The sequence below is a fragment of the Uranotaenia lowii genome, chromosome 1 (assembly GCF_029784155.1).
Source record: "Uranotaenia lowii strain MFRU-FL chromosome 1, ASM2978415v1, whole genome shotgun sequence".
Taxonomy (NCBI): domain Eukaryota; kingdom Metazoa; phylum Arthropoda; class Insecta; order Diptera; family Culicidae; genus Uranotaenia; species Uranotaenia lowii.
This window is the reverse complement of record NC_073691.1, coordinates 152,596,275-152,616,816: the sequence shown is the minus strand read 5'-3', so window position 1 is coordinate 152,616,816 and position 20,542 is coordinate 152,596,275. Positions and strand designations below refer to the sequence as shown.

General features: G+C 34.3%; 1 protein-coding gene across 1 annotated transcript; it reads right to left on the bottom strand.

Annotated features, from left to right (window-relative positions):
- Positions 1-1,503: 1,503 nt before the first annotated feature.
- On the bottom strand, positions 1,504-16,371 carry LOC129740541 (uncharacterized). The gene is made up of 3 exons (XM_055732252.1): positions 15,936-16,371; positions 2,982-3,249; positions 1,504-2,304 (listed from the first exon to the last, which is right to left on the bottom strand). The coding sequence occupies exons 1-3, from the start codon at positions 16,309-16,311 to the stop codon at positions 1,677-1,679; spliced, it is 1,272 nt and encodes a 423-aa protein (XP_055588227.1). The 5' UTR covers positions 16,312-16,371; the 3' UTR covers positions 1,504-1,676.
- Positions 16,372-20,542: the final 4,171 nt, after the last annotated feature.

The window sequence follows — 20,542 nt, the reverse complement described above, 5'->3', positions numbered from 1 at the left end:
TTAATAACCCCCCCCCCCCCCCCATTTTAAAAAATCGGTTTTTAATTTTTACTTTTATTATCAGCATTTTGCAAGAATAATACAAAAAATAACAAAAAAAAAAGGGAAAGAAGTTATAAATGGAAGTTTAAAAAAGCATATCAATCAGTCAAAAAAATCAAGCTACCTTTCAACAAACGGGATAGCTAGTAAGTATTCAATCAGTTGCGTCGGTCCAAATTATCTCCATTCTGAATTCCAATGAAATCATTGGGCAGCTTTCCTCCATCGTCTGTTCGGCTGGTATAATTGCATCTGGGATGTCAACTGCCTCCACCCACTCTCTATCGTCCTCCGGAGTGATGACCAGCACTTCCTGTCCTCTTTTGCCTACAATTCGCTTTGGACGAATCTTTCTATCCGAGGGTGGGGCCTAGTAGATTTTGCTATGCTCCTTTTGGAGAACATTTGAAACAAAATATAAAATGCATTTCTTGCATGTACGCTTCTTGATACGCTTGAAAACAGTCGGGCAGTAGGAGTCAAAAGCTACATGTTCAGACTGGATTGAATTAGGCATAATTGTGCTCAATTTAGATTTTTTTTCGATATTTAATTAAAACTACGTAGCTTTGCTCGAACCCCTACCCCCCCTCTCGTCACATATCGTCACACAAAGTCAAACTCCCCTCCTTCCCCACAAATGCTACGTCATTTATGGATGTTCCCTTACCACATTTAAGGATATCCCTACACTCAGAAAAATACTATTATGTATGCCATAAGATTCTCTTATGAAGTGGCGCCATAAGAAAAATTAATGAAATTCATAAGATTGTCTTATGACGCGAATGAATTCTGAAGATGAACGCCTACTTCAATGCGAGGTTGTTGTTTTTCATAAGAGATTCTTATGGAAACAGTAAATCACTTTCTAATAAGAAACATTCTAGATATTTCATGCTGAAAACATTCACTTTATTGTTTGACAAATTTGTTTAAAATTAAATCCTTCATGGTCACCATCAGCAGCGCATCAACAGACGGCTCCATCAAGGTTGTTTTTTGCCGATCAGCTTGCTGAAAAGTAAACAAATAATGTATTTTAGTTTACTAATATATTAAACGTTCACACCAAAAACATCAAATCGAACTTACCATTCCGGAGATAGCAATAACATTAAACGTTGAAGGAAAACTATAATAACTATGAACTGGCGATTGCTTCGTAATGTTAGCTGATGAAAAAAACTGATGCTATGAATGAATGTGTTCATTATTTTTTCACAATGCCGTTTCTCCTATTTTTCATAAGAATATCGTATGAAAATTGAAAGAATTTCATAAGACTCTTATGAAACATTATTTTATACTCTAGAAAGCGGTTCATAAGATGCATCTTATGAAAATTATAATAAGAATTTGCCTGAGTGTAGTAGTTGAATGAGACCATTCTCAACCCTCGACCCAGAAAAAAACATACATTACTAGGCATATATTTGTTATATTAGAAAGTTCTGTTAATTGGAAATTTATTTGACAAAAAAATACTATAGAATAAATTTTGGCAATCGATTAGCTAACACAATGCCTTTTTAGGTAGGTTTCTAAACTTGAGACAGTTTAAATGGTACACTTAACATAAAAAAACAAACAATTAACGAAACTGTGTATTGCGTTGCCTAACATATTTCAGTTCAATACTTTGGCTTTCTTTTGTTACCGGAAACCTCATCTTCGGGATTCTTTTTGTTCCGTTGATCTTCGGAATGGTGACCTTCCTCGAGTTCCGCCGATCCTTGACATTGATTAATCTCCCGTTTAATCTCACTTTCAAGCCGATATTTCCCATTTCCACCACCAGCATCTTCACCAATAATGTCACCACACTTCAACCCATCGGTTATTGTTCCTAGAGGAATATTTTTTCTTCTATTTTTTAGCCCACTTTTCCCGATACGGCCAACGGGACAAAGTTTGCTGACCAGTTTAATCTTTTCAATCGTGGGACCGAAACATTCGCCCGCTTCCATTTTGATCTGAGACATCCTAAAACCGGGTCCAGCGTTGAATTCCGTGGAACACTTTTGCGAAAGATGCATCTTACTAAATGGTTTCGGTACTACCATCAGCAAATTGTTCCCATTTTCGCGGAAGTTTCCGGTAAAGTGGTTCTCGTTATTTCTGGTGTGGAACTTTTGCTGAGCAGACTTTCCATGGCCGTTGATTTGGATGGATTTACAGGATTCCTGCGCTTCAGTTGTTCGTTCCAACTGTTCTTGTTTCTTCTGCCATTCCAGGACATTCGTCAGCAAACGGATGTATCTATGGGTTGATAATAAAAGACTTTGAGCCCTTGTACAGAACGATAATAGGGTTTGTAAATGCAATACTTTCTTCTGTGAATAACTTTTGAATGCATGAATGAATGTTGCAGAATTTTGGTAACGTTCACATGCGTGCAAAACGTCGATCTGTTAAGTGGTTATTGAGATAGCGTCCAAAAAAGAATCACATTGACCAAAATTTTTGGGCAGGATCGTGAAAAATCTAGGAAGTCTCAGTAGTAGACCTCAAAACAGCTGGAAATCGTTAAGTTCATATGGTAAATCGTTCAAGGGAACCCAGAAGATCTGACGGTGACCACCAATTTGAATAAAAGCAAAGATGATTGATTCTATGAAAGTTAGGGATGTGAGAAGCCTCATTCAGCGCAACCCGAAAATTTCGATTGAAGTATTGATGAGGAAGGTCAATTTTTCAGTCTGCTTCTTCCAGCTGACAAAGAAACAAGGCCTACTTCCTATCAACCCTAACGAAATATTTATAATGGACTGTAAAATAAATTTCTTAGCGAGCACCTGGCAGAAATCCAGCCAGAAAATTTCCCCACCTTCTTGCATTCAAAAGCTAATCACAAAAGAAAGTGTTGCATTTTTTTGGGTAACAATCCTTAAATCAATACATCAATACATACATAATGCTAAAAAATTGAAACAAACCTTATAGCCATTCGAAGAATCTCATTTTTGGACAGTTTTTTGTCTGGGGGATGTGTCGGTACAAGTTTTCGGAGCTCCGCAAATGCACCCGAAACGTTTTGCTGGCGCCATCGTTCCCGGGTGTTGGTGAAAATTTTTCTCACCGTGGTTCCGCTCCCGATGCCGAGTTTAGTACCGGCCAGGTTAAGGACCGGTAAAACCGGCGGTGGTGTCGAAAGGCTCGTCAATCTCGAGCAGGACGAGTTGAGGGTATCCTTCGGGGAACTTTCTGCAAAGGCACGCAAATATCGATTTGTTGAAATATTAAATATTGCGACTCACCGTCTTTTGCATTTTCTGACAGCGTATAATTTCAAGTTTATATGCTCCAAAATTAAGAACGATACATGAACTCGTAGATAAATTAGAAGCATTTTCATGAGACTCATATAATTGTGATATTCTTTAAGTTAAAGGAAACTTGTTCCTTTACTAAATGAGACTTGATTCTTAATGCAGGGTGCCCTGACCCTAAGCAAAAATCTAGTAAAATACGAAGATAAAAGGTCCGTTAACTATTTTTGCCATATTAGTTCTAGGGTGATTTGCCAATCGTTGCACAGCTAAGCACATGATTTTGGTTTTTATGCTGTATTTTAATCATTTCAACCAAATTCACTCGATTTTTTTTGTCGACGCACTCATGCAGGAATGGTCAACAAGATCCAAAGTTTCAAGTGTTTGAAAAAAGTGACATAAAAATTTAAAAAATCATTTAAAACAGCTTGTCTATGCCCAATAGTTGCACAGGCTAATTTTGTGTCGTGCATAATGTTGTCCGATTTTTTCCAATGGTTGCACATTTTGAAAATCAGTCACCATGAGGTCGAATAGGCTGATATTCGTTACGGAAGTTTATTATGAGAACTTCTAGTTCAAATGCGATCTAATTTTTAGACGGCCCCTTATGAGGGGGGGAGGGGTCATCCATATAAACCGTGCAATGCACTTTCCAATTCCAATTCGGCCTAAAAAAACACAAAGCCGCCCGTTTGAGTGTCTGGAATAGCATTTATCACACGTGAAGTATTCTCAGAAACTCAAGTCCACCTCTTAATTTACCCGAAGCCATTTGAGTGGAGTGTTATTTAACCTAATTTGCCCAGTGAGCCTTTTTCTTTATATGTCCTACCAACATAAAATTTTATGTCTTTAAAATCCCATAGAATGAACTGAAAGGTATTTAATGCTCAATTTTTAAGTGGCTATTAACAAGTGAAAATATTAGAGAACGTGATCTGTTTTGCCCCCTTTTACCCCTATGAATAAGATGCGATTTAATAAAACAAATGTTTTAGGACTCACTTGGAAGTCGATCGATTATTACATAATGAATCTCAATTTAATACTTGAAAATAAACACAACCACGCCCAAAGTTTCAGTTCGTTTGCCTGATTAATGCTCGTGATATACAATTTTGTATAAGATTTTTTTTTCGAAATGTTAATTGATTTAAATATCTTTTTCATATAGATAAGTGGGTTTATTTGTAATTAATGTAACCTCATTTCATCAATTTTCAGGAAACAATCACATCACATAGAAATGCTTCCCAAGAGTTTTCCGGCTAAAAAACTGTTTTGGATCAAATTAAGTTTCACAAAGCTATGACTGTTTATTTTTCTGGATGATAAGGGCCAAATAAAGCTTTACATAGATGTCTCCAGTGATGGCAACTCGACGGCAGATTCGAATTCCTGAGAAAATTGCACGTCAAATAAGTAATATTTCGGGTCTGCAACCTTCGACTTCTAGTTTTTGGGATTAAGGGTCGAAGTTTTCCTCCTGTACAATATTCTTACAATATTAATAAAATTATCGAGGGGATCACTGATGACATGGAATAAAATTCTTTTAGATTTGTCGTCACGAAATTAGAGAAACAGATTTTTTCAGAACAGCTTTTAGATCCTTTGCATAATATGTAAATGGTCGAAGTCGGGATAAAGGATTTCAAAATAAATCTGATAAAAAAGTAGTCCCTCAAAGCCAATGCAGTTTAGTTGACTTTGACACTTTACAGACAATGCAAATTGCCCGACTTTCATACATACATAAGTTTTTTCAACGAGTTTAATAATTTCAAAACTTCATTTTTAAGATTTGACGGTAGAAAAAATAAACTTATGGATATATAAAGTGTCTTTGAATTATTGAATTAATTATTAAAAATCAACATTGAGTGCAAAAAATGTGAAAATTCTGAGTGGAAAATAATTAATTAAAGCACAGAATTTACTAAAATTACTAGTTCAACGTAAATATCCACTTATTCAGAAAAAAAAACATGTCATATCAATAGACAATTCGAGTTGTTTTAGTTGCATGTATTCAATGAACGTGTTCAATTTTGTATGACAATTTGTATGCATGAAGAACTTTTCGCATATACAAGAAATTCAAATAAGTTTGAAATGAATTTTGTTTTAAATTATTGATTTAGCCCATTCTTTAGATTAATTGTTTGCCAGAATGAGAAAGAGCAAAGTATTTCATGAAAAAAGTAATAACCATTTCGAAATAAAAAATCATAATCCATTGAAAAGTATTGTAAAATTGCAGGATTTGCTTTCTGAAGCTTTCAATAATTTCATGACATGTTTTTGCAAAAGTTAATATCATTAAAGTTATTGGCAATGCAAAGCAGTATGATGCGATTCTTATTTTCATCCGGTTAACCAGCTTTCAAATTAGCTGTCAAAACACTAAAATTAAAAAATATTTATCTTTTTGATTTTTTTGTATGATAATGAATATCTTTTCTGGGGTACAAGTTAGGTTTAGTTTTTGTTCACATGCAATGTATTGCAAGAACCAAGAAATATTAAAAAAATACAAAATTATGTTTTTTGAACTTTCAATACATCTCTGATGGTTTTTGAATAAAAATTTGGATTTTCCCGTACAAGCCTCCTTACTAATTCAAAACACGTTGTTATAATTCAGGACTTAATCAATCGCTTCCAAAACTTTTATTGCTAATTTTAGCTGTAAAAACAATCAAACAAAGTTATGTGAGGTATACAAATTTATAAATTTGAATTTTCCAAACAAATTTTGCAGCGGAATTATGTACAACAATGGGGCAGGAGGAGATTGAGCGGACCAATTGTTGCACGATCCGACATATTTTCTGGTTAAGTATGGATCATAATTTTTTTTCAAAATCATGGTGTTAAAATTGTCCAACTAACGTTTCGTAAAAAAACTGATATGAAAAATGTTTTGTTCTGACGTAAAACCTTATTTGCCGTAGAAGGAATGTTAAGGTTTCTGTTAACAATCAGCACAAAAACCGCGCGAAAAAAACAAGAAAAATTAAAACTGTCGTAAGACACACACTTATCAGCAGAAAATATCACAAAAGCCTCATTTCATCAGAAAACATTCCGAATTACATGATTCAGTATTATTTTTGAGGAAAAGTTGAAAAACAGCTGAAATATTGACAATTTAAGTCATGCTGTGCAACAATGGGTTAGGGGACAACGATTGGCAAATCACCCTATTATTTCACAGTTTTTATCAGACGAAGAAAATTACCAAAGATTGTCTACTACCCTAGTGTCATTGCATACTTAAAGGCGCAATTCTCCGGTTTTTTTTATAAATACAGCATTTTTAGTCTTTTTCAACAGACATTTAGTGGATAAACATACGATATTGGACAAATATTAGTTATTTCATGATAACCAATGATCACGATCGATTCAGAAGAAAAATATATCATTTTGTACTCTAGGGATCAATTATACCCATAATAGAGTGTCCGTCCCGACTGGGAATTCCCGGGAATCAAACAATTTCGGTAATTCCCGAATCCCGGGGAACCATGAAAAAATTCTGGGAATCCCCGAGCATAATAAATCGAGCTAAATTTTCGAAAAATTATGTAAAAAATAGGTCATAGTCAGTAAGAAAAAAAATTGTTCTAAAGCATGGATCACTACAAATACGCATTAAAACGGTTCTATCTCTGAGCTATATAAAAAAAATAAAAATGTTTTGTACTCAAAACGTAGGGTTTTTATTGCACTTTAAAGGAAAAATAATAAAAAAAAATTATTCCGACGTTGTTTTGATGAATTTTCGAACTTTTCGTCGAGTACCACTCATTATAGTTTGGACACCCTATTCTTCATCTAGGTTCCATCCCGAGTCGTTCTACCATTCTTCTTCATCTTCTGATTAACAATTGCTCAACAGTTTTCAATAGGGCGGAATTGAGGGCAGTTGGGTGGGTTGATGTTCTTTTCGACTAAATCCACACGTTGGCCTGATACCACTGTAGTAGGGTAAGTGTTCCTAATTTGACATGTGTACCTAATGTTAACAAACCGTTCGATTTTGACTGTTTTTGACGTTATTTCTCACTTATCACAATCATAAAAACATGATAATGTAACGGATCATGTGAACTTTCATTTTACAAACAAATTAGTTTTCCAACTCACAGGATTTTTCGTAAAATCCGGATTGTTTCAAAGTATGTCCAAATTGATTGGAATCGTTAGCAAGTTTCTCAAAAAACGCCTGTTTAGAAATGGAAGATTATAGCTGAATTTGTCAACCAATTTTTTTGAAATTTTTCGTTTGATTGTTTTTGTATTATGATTCAAGTAATAAGTATGTTGGAACCACATTTTTTTCGTATAAAAACTTAAAAAAGCAGATGTCCACAATTAGGAAAACTATTTTCAATGTGTTCCTAATTATGGACATAGTCAAAGTTTTCCAAACTATATCAAAGTCATAGAATGTATTTGAAAAAAAAAAAATTGATTGAATTGTGTTTTAACTTAATGTTCAACGATCTTTTAAAATAAACTGTTTTGAGCTAATAAAACATGATTTTTTAAAGCAAAAAATGTTTAACAAAAATTTTCGTCAGGTTGTAAAGAACAAACCCTCTGCGACAGAGAAGGAAACCATCAAGTTACAGAGAGCTTTTCAACGAGAACAGAATCGAAAGGAAAAATTGAAAAGAAAATCAATAAAATACGTTGCATACCGCCATATGGAGCATCATGCAACACTTCTCAACTTCAATGGCTTCTAAAAACCTAATGTCCACAGATAATCCTACCGTTTGTACATCAAAAATTTTAAGGTTAATGGGACATCAAATTAACGTAGTCAGAAAAATAATTGGTTCCACCAGTTATTATTAAATTTACAAAACATGTGGTTTTAACCCTTCTAAGAAAAAGGGGTAGGTTGCAAAAACCTTTGTTTTTAATGAAAAATCAAAAAAAAGTTTTAATAGTTATAGAATATTAATAGTTATAGAAAGCATAAGGGTGCTGTATGCATTTAGGGTTAAAAAATACTACAAAAAATTTTACATCATATTCAAGCTTATGAACAAGATTTAAACTGTGAGTCATTGATTTGCATGTCGATGAGCCCAGACTGGTAATGGAATTGTAAAAATATTTATTTTAAAAAATTAAATGATTGTTCGAAAAATATTCATACACCAACAGTGTTGATATAGGATAATAAAATCAATATAAAGTTTGTAGGTAATAACTTTAAGCCAAGCCGTCACATTGTGTAAAGTTTTAACGGCATAAAAAAATGTTAAAATTTCGATTTTTCAAATTGTCTATTACAATCAAAAACTTCAAAAAACTATCTCACGATGTGAGAAACTATGGCATCATCGTTTTGTTATCATTAAATGATAATTTTTTTTACATTATCTAATATATAAAGATGAGTTGGACTATATATGTTTGTTTGTTTGTATGCACCTTATACAAATCCACACCGCTGAACCGATCGGCCTAAAATTTGGCACAGAGATGAGCGCCTACCGAAGTTTTATTTTTTTAATTAAATTTTATTTCTAAATTCTGGCTTCTCGCTGTTAAAACTTTCTTTGCCGAGTGGAAGATACCTACCGAAGTTTTAGGCGGCTGTTCATGCGAATACGAATCCGTTTTAAACCCTTCGTTTTTGGCAACATCCAAAAAGAGTTCTTCAGTTACTTTTTTAATATTTTTTAATATTAATATTAATATTATGATTAATTAAAAATCAAAATCAAAGTTAAATATAATATATGCATTAAATTTATTAGTTTGGCTATTGGTTTAACGCAGTAAAAAGATTATTCTTTATTTACTGCTTTTAACTACCATAATTTTGCCAAGAAATAAAGTTTATGCTAATATTATGATTAATTTCATGTAGTTTTTTCGAATAAAGTGATTTATATTATTAAGGAAAGTTTCACTTAAAACTGTCACCACCCGCATACTAAAAAACTATATTTCAAATAGCCACTACGATACATCTACGACTCCAGAAAAAGTGATTGTCTCTGTAAACGTAGCTATTATTTTAAACTTTACTTCGACAACGATAAGAACTTAAAATTAACTTCATTGTGAATAAGCGATGGTATCAGGAAAGGCGAATGAATGGTTTAACGATTTACTTCAATTTTATTAATAGTCGTACAACTGTTCTCGAACCATAATGCTAAGCGTTCATGCATCTGTCAAACTCATGTGAAAAATGACCGAAGCGCGGGTCAGAGATGCCAGATGATTTGAAAAAATAAACTCAGCACAGATTTATGAAAAAATCTTTTGGACAAAAAAAAAATTAAATTTTGATTATTGAGTCGATAGTGTGGTGATACGAGACTACAATAGAGAAACTATAGTTGTGAGAACAAACTGAACATGACGACATTCCGGGTAGAGAGAGCTATAGTCCAATCGGGAGAGGAATCATAATGACACGCGGAATAAAGTGGCGTTTGTGAACTTGTGAATATGAGGAACCGAAGTGATTCCTTGGTGTGCAAATGTGTTACTTGTGGACAAATCGAAGGGTACCACAGAAAGCCAGCAGCATTATAATTGATGATGGTTTAATGTTAGATAGAAAGCTACAACGAGCTTTTAATTGAGTTTAAAACATCGCATTCCTTAAAAAAAACATTTCGTTTCTGAAATATGCTAAATTCACAGTAATATATATTTTAAATTTTTTAACGAAAAAGATTTTTAAGGTCCTATCTTTTCGAGCATTCATCTCATGAGGCGATAAAAAGAGAAAATAAAAGTTAACCCAATGTAAAACACATTTCTGATTGAGTTTCGAAAAATCAGTTATTTTGCTTTCGTTTAGTTAGATTTCAGTAATAAGTTATTTAAACTCTATGTCCTTGAAATTTGCCTTTAATAAAATTCATCGATCACTTTTTTTTGTTTTTTAAATTTAATTTCATATTGGTGAAATTTTGAAAAATCAGTCTAGTCGGCATCACTGCCGACAGCATAAAAAATAACAACTCGAGATCTTCGTTTTCCGCGCGCGTTTCCCGGAAAAATCTCGTGTGCCGTTCCAGCGGCAGCAGCAAGTCCCCTCCATTTGGATATCGACTGACGGCCTATCAGGACAGGACAAACGGAAAAACGGACACCAAAGATGTTTCCAACAGGTAAATTCAACATACGAACATTAACATTCACAAATATGAGAATGGATTTTTTTTTGTTTCAGCAACATATTCGCTGGAGGAGCAATTCCACGCTGAATGGAGCCATCCTGTCTTCGAGGTTCAGCAGCTAAACGAATGTTCCGCCAGTGTGTCGGAAATGAGACCTCGTTCCGGTGGAGGAACTAATGATAACAAGTTAACAGTCCGAGTCGGAAGGGCAAAGACTGGATCTAAGTTGGTACCCACCGCTCCAGGAGGCTCTTTTTCCAACTCGCACATCCAGTGTTTTTCGATGGATAGTTGACGGTAATTATGTTTATAATTAGGTCAATAGTATATTTTACATCAAGTGAATAAAATAAATATTTAAAAATCGAAAAATCTTCATTTTTTTATTTTTCACAATAAAGAAAACTTTCTTTTGTATGTGTGCATGCTCCATTCCCGTACGATTCAGAATACAGTACGCATAACTTTGGAAGAACGTCATATCAGATCGTTTTACAACTTTTACTGTAAATGTTCTGTTACAAGAGAACTTTAAGAAAAACTGTTACGAAAACAGTTTGATGAACAGAATACGTTTTCCACGAGTGATTTTTGGACGATATCTCAACTGTTTGCAGAACAGTTCTTCCATACAAGTGTTTTAATAGTTCTAAACAGTAACATAACTTAACGCCATATTCCACAGACCGTCGTTTTGGATTTCACATTTAGTGGAATGTTTTTTACGATGTCAGTTATTGTTTTCTAAACGTTTTTTTACGCTGTTCCAAATAGTTTTTAACTATTATAGTAAATGTTTGGTAACAGTATTTTCTTATTCGGGATGTGATTTAATTTTACAAATTTATTTGATCACAATGAATGAGAATTTTCTTAAAATTACACGGCGTGGAATCCCGCATACTAAAAAACTATATTTCAAATAGCCACTACGATACATCTACGACTCCAGAAAAAGTGATTGTCTCTGTAAACGTAGCTATTATTTTAAACTTTACTTCGACAACGATAAGAACTTAAAATTAACTTCATTGTGAATAAGCGATGGTATCAGGAAAGGCGAATGAATGGTTTAACGATTTACTTCAATTTTATTAATAGTCGTACAACTGTTCTCGAACCATAATGCTAAGCGTTCATGCATCTGTCAAACTCATGTGAAAAATGACCGAAGCGCGGGTCAGAGATGCCAGATGATTTGAAAAAATAAACTCAGCACAGATTTATGAAAAAATCTTTTGGACAAAAAAAAAATTAAATTTTGATTATTGAGTCGATAGTGTGGTGATACGAGACTACAATAGAGAAACTATAGTTGTGAGAACAAACTGAACATGACGACATTCCGGGTAGAGAGAGCTATAGTCCAATCGGGAGAGGAATCATAATGACACGCGGAATAAAGTGGCGTTTGTGAACTTGTGAATATGAGGAACCGAAGTGATTCCTTGGTGTGCAAATGTGTTACTTGTGGACAAATCGAAGGGTACCACAGAAAGCCAGCAGCATTATAATTGATGATGGTTTAATGTTAGATAGAAAGCTACAACGAGCTTTTAATTGAGTTTAAAACATCGCATTCCTTAAAAAAAACATTTCGTTTCTGAAATATGCTAAATTCACAGTAATATATATTTTAAATTTTTTAACGAAAAAGATTTTTAAGGTCCTATCTTTTCGAGCATTCATCTCATGAGGCGATAAAAAGAGAAAATAAAAGTTAACCCAATGTAAAACACATTTCTGATTGAGTTTCGAAAAATCAGTTATTTTGCTTTCGTTTAGTTAGATTTCAGTAATAAGTTATTTAAACTCTATGTCCTTGAAATTTGCCTTTAATAAAATTCATCGATCACTTTTTTTTGTTTTTTAAATTTAATTTCATATTGGTGAAATTTTGAAAAATCAGTCTAGTCGGCATCACTGCCGACAGCATAAAAAATAACAACTCGAGATCTTCGTTTTCCGCGCGCGTTTCCCGGAAAAATCTCGTGTGCCGTTCCAGCGGCAGCAGCAAGTCCCCTCCATTTGGATATCGACTGACGGACTATCAGGACAGGACAAACGGAAAAACGGACACCAAAGATGTTTCCAACAGGTAAATTCAACATACGAACATTAACATTCACAAATATGAGAATGGATTTTTTTTTGTTTCAGCAACATATTCGCTGGAGGAGCAATTCCACGCTGAATGGAGCCATCCTGTCTTCGAGGTTCAGCAGCTAAACGAATGTTCCGCCAGTGTGTCGGAAATGAGACCTCGTTCCGGTGGAGGAACTAATGATAACAAGTTAACAGTCCGAGTCGGAAGGGCAAAGACTGGATCTAAGTTGGTACCCACCGCTCCAGGAGGCTCTTTTTCCAACTCGCACATCCAGTGTTTTTCGATGGATAGTTGACGGTAATTATGTTTATAATTAGGTCAATAGTATATTTTACATCAAGTGAATAAAATAAATATTTAAAAATCGAAAAATCTTCATTTTTTTATTTTTCACAATAAAGAAAACTTTCTTTTGTATGTGTGCATGCTCCATTCCCGTACGATTCAGAATACAGTACGCATAACTTTGGAAGAACGTCATATCAGATCGTTTTACAACTTTTACTGTAAATGTTCTGTTACAAGAGAACTTTAAGAAAAACTGTTACGAAAACAGTTTGATGAACAGAATACGTTTTCCACGAGTGATTTTTGGACGATATCTCAACTGTTTGCAGAACAGTTCTTCCATACAAGTGTTTTAATAGTTCTAAACAGTAACATAACTTAACGCCATATTCCACAGACCGTCGTTTTGGATTTCACATTTAGTGGAATGTTTTTTACGATGTCAGTTATTGTTTTCTAAACGTTTTTTTACGCTGTTCCAAATAGTTTTTAACTATTATAGTAAATGTTTGGTAACAGTATTTTCTTATTCGGGATGTGATTTAATTTTACAAATTTATTTGATCACAATGAATGAGAATTTTCTTAAAATTACACGGCGTGGAATCCCGCATACTAAAAAACTATATTTCAAATAGCCACTACGATACATCTACGACTCCAGAAAAAGTGATTGTCTCTGTAAACGTAGCTATTATTTTAAACTTTACTTCGACAACGATAAGAACTTAAAATTAACTTCATTGTGAATAAGCGATGGTATCAGGAAAGGCGAATGAATGGTTTAACGATTTACTTCAATTTTATTAATAGTCGTACAACTGTTCTCGAACCATAATGCTAAGCGTTCATGCATCTGTCAAACTCATGTGAAAAATGACCGAAGCGCGGGTCAGAGATGCCAGATGATTTGAAAAAATAAACTCAGCACAGATTTATGAAAAAATCTTTTGGACAAAAAAAAAATTAAATTTTGATTATTGAGTCGATAGTGTGGTGATACGAGACTACAATAGAGAAACTATAGTTGTGAGAACAAACTGAACATGACGACATTCCGGGTAGAGAGAGCTATAGTCCAATCGGGAGAGGAATCATAATGACACGCGGAATAAAGTGGCGTTTGTGAACTTGTGAATATGAGGAACCGAAGTGATTCCTTGGTGTGCAAATGTGTTACTTGTGGACAAATCGAAGGGTACCACAGAAAGCCAGCAGCATTATAATTGATGATGGTTTAATGTTAGATAGAAAGCTACAACGAGCTTTTAATTGAGTTTAAAACATCGCATTCCTTAAAAAAAACATTTCGTTTCTGAAATATGCTAAATTCACAGTAATATATATTTTAAATTTTTTAACGAAAAAGATTTTTAAGGTCCTATCTTTTCGAGCATTCATCTCATGAGGCGATAAAAAGAGAAAATAAAAGTTAACCCAATGTAAAACACATTTCTGATTGAGTTTCGAAAAATCAGTTATTTTGCTTTCGTTTAGTTAGATTTCAGTAATAAGTTATTTAAACTCTATGTCCTTGAAATTTGCCTTTAATAAAATTCATCGATCACTTTTTTTTGTTTTTTAAATTTAATTTCATATTGGTGAAATTTTGAAAAATCAGTCTAGTCGGCATCACTGCCGACAGCATAAAAAATAACAACTCGAGATCTTCGTTTTCCGCGCGCGTTTCCCGGAAAAATCTCGTGTGCCGTTCCAGCGGCAGCAGCAAGTCCCCTCCATTTGGATATCGACTGACGGACTATCAGGACAGGACAAACGGAAAAACGGACACCAAAGATGTTTCCAACAGGTAAATTCAACATACGAACATTAACATTCACAAATATGAGAATGGATTTTTTTTTGTTTCAGCAACATATTCGCTGGAGGAGCAATTCCACGCTGAATGGAGCCATCCTGTCTTCGAGGTTCAGCAGCTAAACGAATGTTCCGCCAGTGTGTCGGAAATGAGACCTCGTTCCGGTGGAGGAACTAATGATAACAAGTTAACAGTCCGAGTCGGAAGGGCAAAGACTGGATCTAAGTTGGTACCCACCGCTCCAGGAGGCTCTTTTTCCAACTCGCACATCCAGTGTTTTTCGATGGATAGTTGACGGTAATTATGTTTATAATTAGGTCAATAGTATATTTTACATCAAGTGAATAAAATAAATATTTAAAAATCGAAAAATCTTCATTTTTTTATTTTTCACAATAAAGAAAACTTTCTTTTGTATGTGTGCATGCTCCATTCCCGTACGATTCAGAATACAGTACGCATAACTTTGGAAGAACGTCATATCAGATCGTTTTACAACTTTTACTGTAAATGTTCTGTTACAAGAGAACTTTAAGAAAAACTGTTACGAAAACAGTTTGATGAACAGAATACGTTTTCCACGAGTGATTTTTGGACGATATCTCAACTGTTTGCAGAACAGTTCTTCCATACAAGTGTTTTAATAGTTCTAAACAGTAACATAACTTAACGCCATATTCCACAGACCGTCGTTTTGGATTTCACATTTAGTGGAATGTTTTTTACGATGTCAGTTATTGTTTTCTAAACGTTTTTTTACGCTGTTCCAAATAGTTTTTAACTATTATAGTAAATGTTTGGTAACAGTATTTTCTTATTCGGGCAGACTTTTGTGTCCATGATCACTAACTAAACATCTATTTTGACCGTATTTATTCTTCATTTCAATACTAAAAGAGCTCCTAAGAACGTTTGATAACAAAACTCACCATTAACTGCTTGATTTCAAGTTGTTTTACAACATTCCGAGAAAAAATTGAGGATTTTCCGAACTTTGTACAAAATAAATTTGCATCGTCGGTCTTCGAATCATGCTTTTTTTACAAATTCTGATAAATCGACAATTGAAAAATACTGCGTCGACAATACATTTCAAACTATCTTTACGCAAATTTTCATGAAAAAATACAGTCCTTAGGTATCTTTTGTTCACATATGTTATTTATTCAAACTTTGGAGCATTTCACTGTTTAAAAACCATCAACACATTTTGTACTAAATCTTTTTCTCACCATTCTTTTCATCATTCGAGTGACGAGACTCTTCTTCCATATCACTTTCGTTCGAGGAGAAATCCGACATATCCTCGTCAGATTCCAGCATCGAGCTCACGTGCGTTGTTCCTCCGAATGGACAATCTTTTTTCGATTCTGCCGCCGGTCCGGCCACTATCAAGGCCGTGGCCATCACACTGGCATTGGCATTGTCAAACACCGTAAGTAATCCCTTGGTGCTTGCCGGAAGATTATTGGGTTGATTGGACGAAGAGGACGAACTCATTACGGCTGTTGATTTTAGATGTTTAAGCTTAGAGTTAAACTTCTCACAAAGCTTAAAGTCACTGTCACTGTCCTCTCCACCGTTGCTGGAACAATCCTTCCAAATCATCACTCCCTAGAAAACTAGTTGAAGAAGGACTTCCGGGCGCCGAACCGTTGCTACCGAGGATTGTCCTTTGACTGATCACGTTGAGTGTTGGAAAAGTGCCAGGCAAAGCATAATGCCATCATCGTAAAAGCGCACCCTCCACGCGTAAAATAGTTCATTCCTTCTGATTGGTTGATAAATGAGTGCCTTTGCGAATGCTCCGCCTTCGATTTGGAAAAATATGGTAACTCATTGAAAAATCATTTGTTCAAAATCCAAAATTGAATTGAGAGTCTTAGTTCTTAAAATCTGAATTTGGAATTATGATTCTTAATTTTGGATCTGTGTTCTGAGTTTCAAAACTGAATTCGGCATTCTTCTTCTTTTTAAATTTTAGTTACATCAGATGTATGTTCAAAAGTTTACCTTTCTCATTTTTTTTTTATTCTATTTTTTTTCTAATTTTTCCATCCATCATTAAATTTTCAATTTCTCTAAAAACAAGTCAGTTCTTATCGAGATCTCACTCGGTATCGCGGCCTCTAACAAGCTAAGAAGAATCATATTCGGTTTTTATTGCAAAGTCGCTTATAAATCGTAATTCTGTTTACTATCGCTTAGTGTAATGCGAGTATTAGTTGCATTGTCAGCAAAACATGTAACTTAACACAAAAAATAGGTACATCGAATAACAATGTTGTAAGTATCGCTAGCCTTCCAGAAATGCGGAACACACATACCCAACAACTTCGACGAAGAACTCCTATGATCGAAACTACGGAAACACATAACTTTGATCTCTTTCGTATGGCAAATCAAAAACTTGAACTTCTCACTGGACATGTTCTACCACAGATCACATCCATGTTATGGGTGGGGCAAAGGCCATGGAACATTCAGGGGCCCTCGATCGATTGGAGCATCAAAAATCAACTCAAATCTGGGCAAAGCAGAGAGGTAGCACAAGCGATTTTTACAAAAACGATCAACGAAAAATATCGAGACCACTGCTTAATTTTTACTGACGGTTCACTAGTCGGCGAGGAGGTTGGGATTGGGATTGTTAGCAAAAACTGTTTGATAGCACGAAAATTACCATTTCAATGTTCAATCTTCACAGCAGAAGCAGCAGCCCTTGTGGTTGCCGTCGAAAAATCTCAAGGTAGAACATTAATTATATCTGATTCTGCAAGCTGTTTACAGGCACTTGAAAAAGGTAACAACAGACACGCTTTTCTACAAATAGTTGAGAAGGAGTCATGGAATAAACAAATTACGTTTATGTGGGTTCCTATATAGTCACTCTGGAATACGAGGCAATGAGCAAGCTGACGCTACTGCTAATAATGGTAGGAAATGTCCATTGTGGAATATACCAATTCCAGCTCCCGACGTTGTAAGATGGGTGAAAAAGGAAATCGCATCAAACCAACAACGAATCTGGATACAGAGACCGCCACGGGGACTCCGGAAAATAAAACACATCATAGAACCGTGGGTAGATCGACCAAATCGACAGGAACAAGTCATTCTAACGAGATGTAGAATTGGCCACACCAGATTAACACAGAAACATCTTGTAGAACGAAATTGTACTAATGTTTGCGACGCATGTAATACGGAACTAACTATCGAACACATATTCACCAGCTGCAGTAAATATGAAATGTTACGTCGACAGAACGGAATCGTAGGAGACATCTCATCCATTTTTGCAAACGTACGGGAAAAAGAAAGGAAAGTGATTATGTTTCTGAAAAAGTGTAAACTATTTGAAGAATTGTAATTGCCTCTAATTCAGAGGGAGAATGACCCTGCGTGGTTAAACTCCTCTTTAAATAAATAAAATTTCTTCTTTCTTCTTCTTCTAAAAACAAGTGTTGGCTGAAAATTTAAATATGAAATTATTTTAAAGGTGGTTACTTCTCTTGTAAAAAATATTCAACATGTGTTCTGAATTTGCTAAGTTCAACAGTTCAACATACATACATCTTAAATACCTTAACCTTTTTTGTAGGAACTCAACACTTGTGGTGACATGTTCTCCTTGGCCTAACGCAATTGGTAATTAGGCCGGAACAAATTTCAAATCCTTCTTTTGTCACTCGGAGTTGGAACATCGCGAGGGGGGGGACAATAAAAAATAATGTGAAAAACAAATAAATTGGAATTAATTTCACGAAAGCTTGTATGCAACCAAGTTGCATACAATATCATTGCACAAAACCTAAAAAACAAATAATTTTTTATCGAAAAATTCAATAAAATCAAGAATATAAAAGGTGAAATAACTTCCATCTTCCAAAATTTGTTTTTTTCGTATTGTAATCTTTTGGATTCTTGATTTTTTTTCGAAATTCACATTAAATACTTTAAACTTTATTTATGTTCCCCTTCGGATTTTTGGAAATTTCGAAGGGGGAGGGGGGGGGGGGGGTGACAAAAGAAGAAATTGATATTTGTTCCAGCCTTATAGAAAAAAAAACAAGACGAATCTGAATTTAACCCTTTAATGCGGCAATATAGCAAACAAAGCTGTGCCACCAACAAGCTGACAGCTACCAGTAGTGTCAGCAAAAGAACGAAGAAGAAGAAGAAGAAGAACCCTTTAATGCATGACTTTTTGTATGACAATGACAAAATTAATGCAGTGAAATAATATTTTAATTCGAATAACACAACTGAACAGGTAAGTCGTTCGTTATTTTGAGTGTTTGGTATATAAGTTATTTCACATCAAAATTGAAAAATAATTTTTGAAATTCTAAATTCATTTCAATACGATTTTTCAACCGCATCTGATTATGGTTTTCAAATTTAATTTCTGAATATAAATTACAAAATGAGTTTGTACAGTTCCGAATTGATTCCGGTTTTGAATTCTAAATCTCGTTCGAATTTTTTTTTTATTTAAATCGAACTCCGAAATCTGGAACTAGACATAAGAATTCTAACATAAAAAAATTGAATTTGATTTTTTTTAAATATTAATACTGAATTAGGAACTCAGAATTGTAAATCTAAATTTATATTTTGATTTTTAAATCTGACTTCTGAATTCACAATCAGAATTGCGATTTTTGCCTCGATTTCCAGCAAAATAAAAATTGCTGGAATCGTCCAGCAATCCAAATTTTTGCTGGAAACCAGCCAGCATGGTTCGTTTTGCTGACTGTTCCAGCACCTGTTCTTTTTTGCTGGAACTTTTCCAGCACTTGTTCTTTTTTGCTGGAAATTTTCCAGCATTTTCTGTCAGATTCGGAACTAGTTTATTTTTGAAGGTAAAATTCAATTGAGTGAAAATGGAACGCTTCAATTTCTGTTAAATATTCGGTGAGTAGATGCTTCCGGTGCTCTAAAAACAGTAAAAACTGACTTAAAATAAATCTAACGGCTTTTTATATTGTACAGAGTGATTTATCAATTCGATGTTATGGCCGGAGGATGATCAGAGGCAAGTTTTTTATCCGCCGAATTGTTAAAATTTATGTGTAACACTATGGATTTTTATGGATAAATTTATTATGTTGAGGAAAATCATGCAAAAGGTCATGATTTTGGGAAATGATCTTCATAAAGCAGATATAAATAACAATCTTTTAAAATCGAACATCTGTAGGTTTCCTCGAATGCCTTTTTTTCAATTGGAAAAAATAATTTGCTGTGATTCGAAGTCTGAATTAATTGCCAGGATTCCGAGGCTGTGTTTTAAATTTGAGTATCAAATTTCAAATCTAGTGAAGATGCGATTTGTGTAATTGTTTCTCGTTCTGAACCATTTACTTTAAGGGGGGTCTAACGGGTAAAAAAAAATACCATTTTCACGATTTTTTTCTAGAGCTATCGTTCAAACAAATGTATTCAAATTTTTTGCATTATACAAAGCATTGTTAAAAGAACATTTAGTAATTTTTTCGTAGAAAAATATTGAAAAATGAGCCGTTGACGGAGCACTTTCGAGGATGCCTTTTAGAAAACAGGATTTGCGGTGGACACTGTATCTCAGCACAGAATCATCTGAAGTCAAAAATCAGAGCAAAATATTTTTAACAGATGTTTTTCTGAACCCCAACGTTTTTATTTAACTTAAAAAAATTTTTATGAAATTTTCGTGGCTGTTTGAAGTAAAAACTACGATTTTTCACGAAAAAATCCATTTTTATTTGTAAAATCTCCCCAAAGTAAAAATAAAAGAAAAAGAAAAACGTTGGGGTCTGGTATTTTATATGTAGAAAATATGTTCCAAATTTGA